Here is a 12,072-nt window from a genome sequence, read left to right as displayed (position 1 = left end):
AAGAGTGTGTGTTTGTATGTAGGCTAAGAGAACTGCTGTAGCCATGATGCAGCAGACTGGCTCGGGTTTGACTTCATCACAGGCCCCCTGTTAGGATGAATATGTTGTATTTTCTTCTGACACACTGACTCATAAGAGCCTTCCCTCTTTAGTGATTGATAATAAAAGCATCTCTGAATGAAACACAGAAGCCCTACAGTCTTCAGAGCTGCTGCATTATTGAATATTCTGAGCTTCTGTCCATTACAAAGAACAAGACAAGGACACATTCAGGGAGCACAGACTGATGCTGCTAATTTCTTCAGCTGAATGGATGGCAGAGAAGAGACAGTGTGCATTTGTTCAGGGCTGTATTCAGGTATTAAGGGGCTCTGGGCTTACTCTTACTCTCTTGGGGCCTCTATCACGCCCCGTCAATGCATTTAACACTGACATACTTCGGCACTAGAACCCGAGAGGGAGTGCATTATTTGGCCGTAGATAATCACAGTCGTGATGTTACTTGCGATAACACCTGTCCTTGAGAATTTTATGGTGTTTTTTTTTTTTAGTGTTGCAAAGAGAAATTAAGTAAAGAAGCCCCAAAGCTTATTAGTAGTATCAGTAATTTTTTCTGCTAAAAAAATGAAGGTGACCATGTAGCAGCAGTGCTCAGTGGAATAATACAAGTATGGTTTAGTAAAAAAAAACAAAAACCAAAAACAAACATATTTTATCAGATACTAAACAACAATAAGTTCATACAACACAATCTGAAGCGTTCTATCACAAATAACAGTATGTTTTTTTCACAATGACAGTATCATTCCACCAAGAACTGGTTGCTCAGTAACTCATTTTACGCTACAATTAACTGTTATGTGGGCTGTGACCAAAATGTATCTCTACTCCCTTATTGATCTTGCACTATATGGAAAACAATAACTATTAGGTTACTAAATAGCCACAAAAAAGATGAATCAGTAAATTAATTTGGACACATTCTCATCACCAGCCTGCGCCACCACTCACTCGTCGCATGAAGAAACCAACATGAGTTGCATGCGAGGCTGAAGCTGGCTTCTTATTCGTAGGTTGTAGTATTTTGAAAAGTGCAGGGGACAAAGATAAAATAAGCTTGACTAGGGTACACATTTACCTATTGGTCAATGACTGCAGTAACCTACACTTACCAGTCAGTCTTAGTGCTTTTTAATGAACATCAGGCATTAAATGCATTAGAGTATTTGTTTTTAGCTGTAGAAAGCTGCTGTTTTTTTTTCTGCAGTGTTGCTCCAGAGAATCAACAGAGTTTGATAAGCTTGGTTTTCAGAGGCTTAGCGGCCATCGTTAACGTAATGTTCCTTTGTCCAATGCATAATAATGAGACACACAATGTCTTTTGGTACGTATCCTGCTAATGTAGTAATCTATGGCGTTCACTAGAAATTACGGTGCATCATAGGAGATAAATGTATCCTCAAAATCACTCTGAGATTCCAATTTATAATTCAGACACTAAGAAAAAACTGGCTGAGGTACTCAACAGTACCCTAAAACGCAAATAAGGATCCATTTTGGTCACGTTTCTAATTTAGCTCATAGAAAAACAGAAAATGGACACATTACATAACAGGGGTCATAAGATAGATTTGACATGGGGTTAAATTCCTGCAGAGCAAATACTCTTTGGGCTAGATTGCTGTATATATGGATCATTTTACTGAATTGGTTTAACGCTGGAGTAACACTTCAGACTTAAATTTCTTTTGCTTTGAGTGACCCAATACCTTAATTATGTTTTTTATTAAAATATATCATTGAGCATTCCATTTTGACACTACCAAAACAAAACAATTACAAAGCCTCTGAAACTTTACCAAATGTTTTGGTAGTGACTGTTTCAGTAGCAACAATTTTGGCTAATTTTGAGCATAAGTCAAAAACACTAGCCGGTACATTACTAGCAAATACAGCTTTGAACAGCTGTCGCACATAAAATCAAAAAAGTTTTCTTAATTGTAGAAAATATGTGTAGTTTTTTAGTAGTATTAATTCTTAATGTTACACACTGATTTTCAGACTTCTGAACATCTTCAAAACAATGAGATCTACTCACCATGTGGCCATGAGGAACAGGGATGCAGTCTCACCTCCTGCTCTAAAATGCAGGGGTGTGGCTAAAACATGGCTTCATCTAAGGACTCTTTGTGTTTCACTAGTCACATAAAAGTGGGAAAGTATTTCTTTTAAATGAAGTTGGTCTTAAAAATTAAACTCATGATAAGTCTAAATCTTTCATTTTCACTTTAGAAGTCAAAAAGGTATTTTTTAAAAAAACAAAAAAAACAAAAAAATGTATTACTGTAAGTTGAAATTTAGGGGTTAGGATTTGGGAAAGTCACCTCCCTTATATTACGCTTTTTACTATTTCAATTAATGCATTAGGTTTAAATAGATATAGATTATAACAATCTTTATAAATATCCAAGCTCTAAAAACTTTTTTTTTTGGTTTGTTTTTTTACTGTGGGACCACAGTTTGAACTAATTTAGTTGAATGGCCCATATATAGCCAAACTGTCAAATATGTCAAATCAATTACTCAACAGTAACAGTTACTATAACAGAAGAACACAGCAGCCTCCTAACAACAGTGCTATACTGTAAAATATTAAGCCTACTGTTAATTTTGGCCAAAGTAGTTTTCCTTCTCTGCAGTCAACCAAATCTGTTCATAACTCTTACTTGAATATCAAAATTCAGTCAGAATGCACATCATTAATTGATGCTAGAAAAGTGTTGAGCAGTTTACTCGTATTATCATATGAAGAGATGTGAAAGACAGTTTTGGAGAGTGGGCTGGGGCCAGAGAAAACTTGCTCAGGCCACATTTGGTCTGTGGGCAACTACTTGGCAATCCCTGCTCTGTAAGAGAATTACGGCAGCCTGTTTTTGGATTCTGAAGAAGAGTGTGACAGCAGGATGACATCAAATTCCAAACCTGTTGCTGCCCCTACGCAAGTTTTTTTTTTTACTCTGTAGCTAAACAAACTGGAATTAGCCAGAAACAAAAAGAACACAACTGGGCAAATAAGATGGACTGTGAAATCAAATAAAACCACACACACAATGTGGCAAATATAAAAGTTAAGCTGAACCTGACAGTTTTATTGCGGCAGTTTTATGGTTCTATCAGTAACACATAGTTGTATAAATCAGAATAACAGAACAGAGTTCTTCCTGATGTGTTCTGTTTATATCTTGTTCAGGTTTCGGTTAAAGAAGACTAGGTATTTCTGTGATGGGATCCAATTCATAAAAAGAGCTCTCTGCAAAACTACAAATGATTTTAAAGGACAAATTTTGTGTGTGTGTGTGTGTGTGTGTGTGTGTGTTTCATACTCAGCACAGTGATGTCGGCGTAGGCCTCCTGTGGAGGATCTGTGTAGAGCTGGCACACGTATCGGCCCTCATCTGAAAGAGACACGTTGGACAGAGCCACACGCAGCTCATTGTCTGAGAAGTTGACCAGCTGAAAGCGAGCATCCTTCAGGGCTGTGAGAAGATAGAGAGAGACAGAATGAGAGAGAGAGTGAGAGAGAGACAGTGAGAGTGAGAGAGATAGAACAAAGAGGGGTAAAAAGAAAGAGCCAGAGAGAAAATGCAGAGGGAGAGAGAGAGAGAGAGAGAGAGAGACAAAGAAAAAGGGGGCAGAGAGAGAAAGGAGAAAGAGGATGAGTGTGTGAAGGAGGTTAAAGAGAGAAAGAAAGAGAGAGGTTATAGAAAGAGGGTGGGTAAGAGAGAAAGAGAGAGAGATAAGAGTAAAGGGAGAAGGTGTGACAGTAGAGATAAAGAAAGAGGGAGAGGGTAAAGATATAGGTTGAGAGAGTAGAGATAAAGAAAGAGGGAGAGGGTAAAGATACAGGGTGAGAGAGTAAAGATAAAGAAAGAGGGAGAGAGGGTAAAGAGAGGGAAAGAAATAGTGAGATAGAATAAAGAGAGAGAGAGGAGAAAGAGAGTAAAAAGGAGAGAGAAAGGAGAGAAAAAGTGAAGAGAGAGATAGAGACAGGGAGAGAGTACAAGAGGAGGGGGGTTACAGGTCAGACAGAATAACTCCACCTGCTCTAAACAGTTAAAGTAAAGGGTCTCGGAGTTTGTCAGCGTGTGAGCTCGTGTGTGTGTGTTACTCTGAATATCAAACACACTCCACACTTCCGCGCTCAGTCAATTTAGCGCGAGCGACCTCGTCTCTGGCTGACGGAGGAAGTTGTAGTGAGAGAAGAGGCACACATGCTGTTCCCAACTTTGTGGTCTCCGCATCAAGTTCAGGGTCTCTCTCCTAATTAGGATCAGGAACGGAGTCAAAAAACACATACTTCCACACTCCTCTCCCCCAAGAATAATGAGGAGTCCATTAGGCCGGCTTTACCACAAAACATGATGGAGAAGAGCGCGTGGCGAAGGGAGGGGGAGCACGCGGGAGAGAAAGACAGACAGAGAAATGGAGGGAGAGATGAAAGCCTGCCCCCCCACCGCCGGATAAATTCCGGCGTGATCGACACAGACCATTTACAACACTGAGAGCTCTCACACACGCCGTTTGTTCTCGCCTGCATCGGCCGAGTTCAAAAGAGTGAGGGGGAAAAAAAGAAAGAAAAAGAGGAGCATGAATAAATAAATAAATAAATAAAAGGGGAAATAAATAAAGAAATAATCAGTCATCATTAGAGCTTTTTTGAGGCGCTGGGGCCCTGAAAGCAGGCCCTGATGCTGCGGCTCGGGTTTGATTTTTCTGGGCTCCAGCTGGTTAGCCATGCTCTTTAACTTTTATGCCAAAAGAGAGGAAGCCGGCGAGGGGGGTGGGGGTGGGGGGTTAGGGTGTCACTCAGACAGAAAAAAAGGCACATAAAGTGCTACAAGGAGCCGGAGATGTGCGAGCAGCCGCTGGAAGAGGAAAGAGGTCTTTATCATCACTCTAGTGTTCCTGGCCTTCTTACTATCTGTACTTCCTTCCTCTATTCCCCCTCACACAGCCAGGCACGAGAAGCTGGAGCCACCTCTTCTCTCTCTCTGCCTCCCTCACTCACTCTTCTCCTTCTCACTCTCTCACTCCCCTCCTTCTTCTCTCTCTCCCTCACTCACTCTCCTTCTTCTCTCTCTCCCTCATTCACTCTCCTTCTTCTCTCTCTCTCCCTCACTCAATCTCCTTCTTCTCTCTCTGTCCCTCACTCACTCTCCCTTTTCTCACTCTATCTCCCTCACTCAGTCTCCTGCTTCTCTCTCCCTCATTCACTCTCCTTCTTCTCTTTCCCTCCCTCACTTATTCTCCTTCTTCTCTCTCTCTCCCTCACTCACTCTCCTTCTTCTCTCTCTCCCTCACTCACTCTCCTTCTTCTTGCTCTCTCTACCTTTTCTCCTCTGTCTCCCTCCATCTCTTTTACTCTCCTTCTCTTTTCCTCTTTGTCTCTCCCTGACTCACTCTCTTCTTTTTCCTTTCTTTTCCACACTCTCTCCCCTTCTCATTTTTTTCCTCCCCTCTCTCATTTTCCCTTTCTCTCCCTTGCTATCTCAGCCTCTCTGATTCTTTCTCCCTCCATCCCTCAATCTGCTCTCTCCTGCTCTTTTCCTCATTCTCTTTGTCGCTTCTCCACTCACTTTCTTCTTTTTTTCCTCTTTCCCTAACTCACACCCTCCTTCTTTCTCTCTCACCTCTCTCTCTCAATCTATCAATCTCAATCTCCCTCTCTCTCCCCTTCCTCTATCTGTATCTCTGTATTTCTCTCGCTCTCTCTAGCAGCAGTTGTCAATCCTCTTCTCCCACGGTCCACAGACCCTGTGCACACGGAGGTTGTGTGTGCGGACCCTGCTGCCAAGGCAACGCATTTCTCAACTTTGATCATGTTGTCAAGGCAGTGTAATCTTCAAGTAAAAACACAAATAAATAAAACATCACACGTGTGTAGCCAATACATCTATATTCCAAGACTGTGTGTGAACATGTGTGTATGTGTTTGTGTGTGTCCACTCTCAGGTGAATGAAAATGTGTGAGAGTGTAGCAAAAGTATAGGCTTCTTGAGAAAAACTAAACTAGGGATGCACTGATGTGGAATTTCTTTGTCCATAATGACAATCAATAATTAATGCATCATGGCTGATAGAGACATCAATAACTGGTCATGTAAAAATACTACTGGTGTACCTCGCCTAAACATGTGTTGCAGTTCTGTTGTCCTCTAATAAGTCTTCAAAAAACTTCTACACTTTTGACATTTTCACTCTGCTACACTTCCAAACATCTAAAACGGGGCATGTGTTAAACGCAAGACATGCGGGCCAAGTCAGGCCCATGGCATCATTTTGTTCTGCCCGCAAAATTATTTTTATTTTCTATTATTATTAGCCAATTTCACCATGAGCTGCACTACAGTTCCCAGCATACCCTGAAACATAACGTGTGCTCCCACCCTGCTCCTCAACGATGATCTCTGGGACAGCACCACAAAAACAAAAACAACAACAAAAGAAAAGGTGCCAGGCGACTAGTTCAAGAGAATGGGCAGTTTTAAAAAACTGACTGTACACTGGGGACATTTAAAGCGGTTTAACAGTTATCTGCAGCTAATGTAGACTACTGTTTTATACAAAACAATTTGTTTTTATTTAAAATGATTTTTGAATCGTGTAAGTACTCAGTGCCTATTTTTTGCCTTTGTAGTTTTGGCATGTTTTGAACAACAATGGCCAGTTGGGGTCATGGCAAAATATGTAAAAATAAAATAAAAACACAGCTGGCCCATAGATTTGTTGAGTTTTTTAATAGAGCCCATTTAGTGTTTGAGTCTGACACCCCTGAACTGGGTGAACCAATTTGCAACAGCGCCACCCTGAGGCAGACAAGTGCTGCATTAATATCAAAGATGGAAGCTTGCAGTTTCCTATTTGAAGCAGGTTAAACAATCACGTCTCCTTGAATTTGCTTTTTTTCCACTAGCTGACAGCATAATGTCATAATTTTCAGTGACCCCCAGATTTTGATTTTGGGACATTCAGGGGATCCAAGAGGTCAGTTAGGGGGTCCCGGATCCCCCAGCACCCCCTGTATTTTGCACCTTGCTCATCTCCCTGCTTACAGACCCACACTGCTCCAGCCTGCTGCCCCTCAGCCGTTGCTGGGGCTCTCTCGCTCCTTTCCCTCTAAACTGTGCAGCGCGTCTTTTATGTGTCATTAGAATAATGTGGGACTAATTAGAGCGGCCAGCTTGAAAGCGGGAATCTGGCTGTCGGGGAGGGAGGGCAGGGAGGCGCTAATGATTTAATTCAATTTATTGATTGGGGAATGTGTGGGGATTAAAACAAACTGATAAGGGGCAGACGGCCAATGCAGTTCGTAATCTATTGTGACTGGGCGTCAGGTGGAGAGACAGCAATAATTATAGCATTATGAAAACATGAATAACTGCAGTGTCAGCCCTAATGGGAAGAATATTCGGGGCATTAGAGACCTGTATTAGCGCCATGTGGTCCAGGAGAACAGAGGCAAAGCAAAATACAAAAAAAGGAATGAAGATTGAGCGGGCGTAAAATAATGAAAAATTCAGCAGGAAAGTGTTTGGGGTGTGACCGCAGGGAAAGGGCACACATTTCATGGTCAGAGTGCTTTTTGGATATTTGACGAGTGCTAAAGATACTCATACAGCTCGTAGATGAGCAGTTGTAAGGGGAGATAATGAAAATAATGACATCTTGTTGGACCTTGTAGGGTATCATTTACATGGCTGTCACTGGTGAATCTACAGCGAGAGCGAGAAAAAAAAAATAACACAAGTGCATTGACCTAAACAACAACAACATCTCCGACTGAGAACATGCCCTTTGCTGCTTTCTGGGGCGGTTCTGGACACAAACACGGGCCGCGGCATCCTGAGATGCGGCGGGTGGTTGTCCTCCAGTGTGACAGTGGGACGGTACTGTCAGCCGGTGCCTCCAGCTCGCTGCAGGAGTCAAGGTGAATAGAGCCCAGCATGGCCCCAACGTCCTGCTGACAACAAGACGAAAGGTCCACCAGCATCCGTCCACCCCCCAAATGCATTTCTGCTTCTCACTGACTTCCTCTCCACTCTCTCAAACTTTCTATCAGCATCATACATATGAAGGAATCCTCTGAGGGAAGTGTGGGGCGTGGTGAGTCTAATAATGGAACGGAGTAACCCGCTCAAATTCTTGCACACATGGAGTCGACAGACTGTCTCCCTGGTGGTCTGAGCGCCAGCTAACTTAAAGAGGAATTTTGGAGAACAGAGCATTTCACATCACACTACTCTGAATAATTTGATTCAAATCTTAATTATTTAATTATGCAGAAAATTGGTGGAATTCCCCTTTATATAAACTTGATAACAGCCAATCTAACCCTAGCTAACTGAGAGCTTCACATTCTCAAATGACTTGGGGTCCACTAGCCTGCTAGTCTTATACAAGGGAGCCTGGTTGAAAAAAATCTTGGAAAAAAAAGCATCCAAATTTTTAATTCAAATTTTAGCTACACAAAGTTTTTCATCTAATGTCACAAACTAAAATACAGGAAAATGTATCCCATATTTTTTCTCTTAACGACATAACACATACACTTATTTAAGCATGTTAGTCAATGTTTTCTGCAATTATAATTCTGTCACCACAAACCACAACTAATACTCTTCTTACTACTACTAATAGGAATAAGAATATTATTATTATTATTATTATTATTATTAGCAGTAGCACTAGTCGTAGTAGTGGCATAAATGCACTGTGTGTGTGTTTAATAAATATTTTAGTGTTCAATTAAATCACTTAAATCAAGTAAAATAACGTCAAACAGAAGAATTATCTGGGACTCTTATTGTGACAGAATTGGTATTCCTGCTGAATGCGAGAGGGGTGTTCCCAAAACCATCATTTAATTTGTTCTCAGTGGATTCGTTTGATAATTCCATTAATTTCTGTTCTGTTCTGAAAAGGCTGTATCTACTGCTGTGCTATGAATGAATCCACTAAGTTCAGACTTAACTCAGCCTAAATTAGAATAACAGCTAAGTTATAGCCAAGTTACAGCGATGCCCACTCAGTGTGCAGCGTTCGTGCTGCAGCAGGTTTCTTATTTTATCTTTTAACACTGTACGCATTAACCAACACTGAGTTTATACAACACTGAGTTTACCCACCTATCCACAGTGTCTGGTGAATAGAGCAAATCTACCTCTCAGAAGATAAAAAAGTGATTTAAGACCACATTTAAGGATGGATTGCGAGTATGTGATGGGCTAGTAGTTGGGAGACCCCTGATGTAACGTTAATTAATGTTAGCAAATGTTTAGTTTCAATTGGTTGCAGTTAACTGAAATAACGCGCAGTAAGTATACACAGACAACACATGGCTAGCTTACATTAGCTGACAGTGTATATCTTGTGTGGATCTTTGCCATAGAGTTGTGATGAAAACTCAAAAAGCATCTTGGGATATGGCCCTGCCTGAGGACTACAGTTCTGCCGACTCCTTCCCTTTGTGTTTTCAATATATATGATTTAACATACTACTTACATCTTGCCTACAGATACTTTTGGAGCTGCAAAACGATTTATGTTTTTTGCTTAAAAAATCTCCCTAACCCTGCATAGCTGGTGACATTTCACTGATGCTGTAGCAGCTGCTTGTGTCCCGGCATTCTTTTTAGTTCCGTGTTGCAACTTCAGCCAAAAAACGTATAGTTAAAATAAAAGTTAAAATAGAAAGTTATGAGATAAATTGCACTGTTGTTAATTTTTAATACACATCAACACCTGCCTTCTTTGAATACAATTAGGCATTCTTACGATTAAGCACTGAGTGAGATTAAGTATGCTTAACGCCATTTGAAACAAATACTAAGTGCAGGTATTCATATACTCAGATAGACACGTCCATTCCTATTGTGCTTTTCATTCTCAGGGTTGTTTTTCTTATTTTTTAGATGAGCCTTCCTCTCGGACGCTGCGCTTCTGAGGCTTGTTTCGACAAGAGGCTTGGGCAATTGGAAGAGACAGGCTGACCCGCGCTGGCAGGGCACAGAAGTGGATGTGTGCTGTGGTTTTGATTATGATTAAGATGAGAGAGCGCAGTGCCGGATCGGGATGGCAGCGCCCTGAAACAAACAAGCACGTGCGAAGATTATTTACAAAGAGAGGAAAAAGAGACGACAAAAGCAAGGACAAACAGGCGATGCAAAATGGCCTCGTGTGCCGGCAGGGCTTCACTGCATGGCAAATCTCAGCTATAGATGCCAGAAAACGCCATGGAGACTGGCCTTGCCTTGAGGACATGGGGTCTCCTATGCAGCGGCTGCGTTGTGAGTTTTTTTTATTTTTTTGCAGCATCCCCCTCCTGAGGTTTCTGAGCTGGTACAGGAAGCCCACTGACCTCTCTCACCCTCCTCATCTTCTGAGAAAGACAGAGCCATAATTGGCATCAAAGTACAACTAGAAGGAGGAATCAGAAACGCGAACCAATGAAAGCTTATCAGAAATTCAGCCCTGATCCAAGAACATCCTCCTTCTAGCAGGACGAGGGATGGGGGTGAAGTAATGGACGGAGGAGGCATAAAATATCCACAGCAGTTAGATTCTCCCACTGAGCTGACTTTGAATGCCACTCACATTCACCCTCCCACCCCCAACAGACTAAAAGATGAAGAAATAAACTGATGCAAAAAGAGCATCTCAAACAATTCCAAAGAGCTGAGGCTTTCATTTGACTGATATTGAAAGAGATCAGGGAAGGAACAGAAGGTACCTTAAGTACCTTTTAATTTTCTACTGTTATTACAAGTTGACCAGAGTTCAGACAGAAAAGAATCAGCCTTATCAGAAAATACTTGTTATTAAAACCTCCTCCTGTGCTTACCTCTGCTTTTATTCTTTTACTAAAAAAGCCTCCAGTTGTTTCATAAACAATTCAGGTCCAAGCAATCTCAATTTGAATTCCTACCAAAAAAAAGTGGCTTTTGAGAGCAAAGCCTTCTTCTTAATTTGTCATGGTCAATTTGAATGTATTTATTCTGCAATCTTTTTAATTCATAACTTTCCAATAGCCTAAAGACATGAATGAATACACATCGCCTGTTTTTTGTGTTATCAAAAAGAAAAGGATTGTGTGCTGAGATTGAAAAGAGAAGGGTGGCTGAAAAGAAAGGAAGAAAAAAGAAGCATTGTTCATTCATTCCTGTGCAATCCATCTAGCTGAGGCAAAGCCTGCAACTGAAATGAAGCTAGCTGTAAACACAATAGGGAAGAGAGGAACTCCCAGAGAGAGAGAGAGAGAGAGAAAGACAGAGAGAAAACTCCTCGTTCGTGAGAGAATGGCTGATGGCTGCCCACATGAGCTCTGTCCCCACTTTACCATCACTCACCCTGCTTTCTCTGTCTCTCTCACCCTCACCCTGCTTTCTCTCTCTCTCTCTCTCTCACCCTGTTTTCTCTCTCAGCCTGCTTTGTCTGTCTCTCCCTCACCCTGCTTTCTCTCTCTCTCACTCTGCTTTCTCTCACCCTGCTTTCTCTGTCTTTCTCACCCTGGTTGCTCGATCTTGCTCCCCCTATTTTCTCTCTCTCTCCCTCCCCCTCTCTCACACACACCCACACATTGTCTTCTCTCTCTGCTTTCTCTCTGTCTCTTCTCTCTCTCCTGTCATCCTTCCTTCTTTCTCTTTCCCATCCAGCCCACTCTCTCTCCCCTCTCTTCTTCACCTTGCCTTCTCTTTTGCTGTCTTTCTCACCCTGCCTTCTCTCTGTTTCTCTCAATCTGCCTTCTCTCTCTCATACTGCCTTTATATTTCTCAAATTTGCCCTTTTTCTTTATATTTTCTCCTTTTCATCTCTCCTTACCCCTTCTCTCTCTCTCTCTCTCGTTCAGTCTCTTTGCTTCTGACATCTCTCTTTCTCTTTATCTCTCCATGTCTTTTACTTTCCTCCTTCCCCGTCTTTCTTCTTCCTGTCTATTTGTTCATCCCACTTACCTCTCTATTCTCTTTTCTATCACTCCTTCCTCCTTATCTCTCCTCTCTTTTCTGGATCTTCCTT

The 12,072-nt window shown here is 41.6% G+C and overlaps 1 protein-coding gene across 3 annotated transcripts in view; it reads right to left on the bottom strand.

Moving 5' to 3' along the window:
- cadm1a (cell adhesion molecule 1a) overlaps window positions 1-12,072 on the bottom strand; it is a 319,800-nt gene that overhangs the window by 66,955 nt on the left and 240,773 nt on the right. For all 3 annotated transcript variants that reach the window (XM_036589139.1, XM_036589141.1, XM_036589140.1), the window contains one exon: window positions 3,384-3,536. In XM_036589139.1, the coding sequence (XP_036445032.1) occupies window positions 3,384-3,536 (153 nt within the window). The remainder of the gene's footprint in view (window positions 1-3,383; window positions 3,537-12,072) is intronic.

Source organism: Colossoma macropomum, unplaced genomic scaffold (genome assembly GCF_904425465.1).
Source record: "Colossoma macropomum unplaced genomic scaffold, Colossoma_macropomum, whole genome shotgun sequence".
Classification (NCBI taxonomy): Eukaryota; Metazoa; Chordata; class Actinopteri; order Characiformes; family Serrasalmidae; genus Colossoma; species Colossoma macropomum.
The sequence above is the reverse complement of the archived record's forward strand: the minus strand, read 5'-3'. Positions and strand labels throughout refer to the sequence as shown.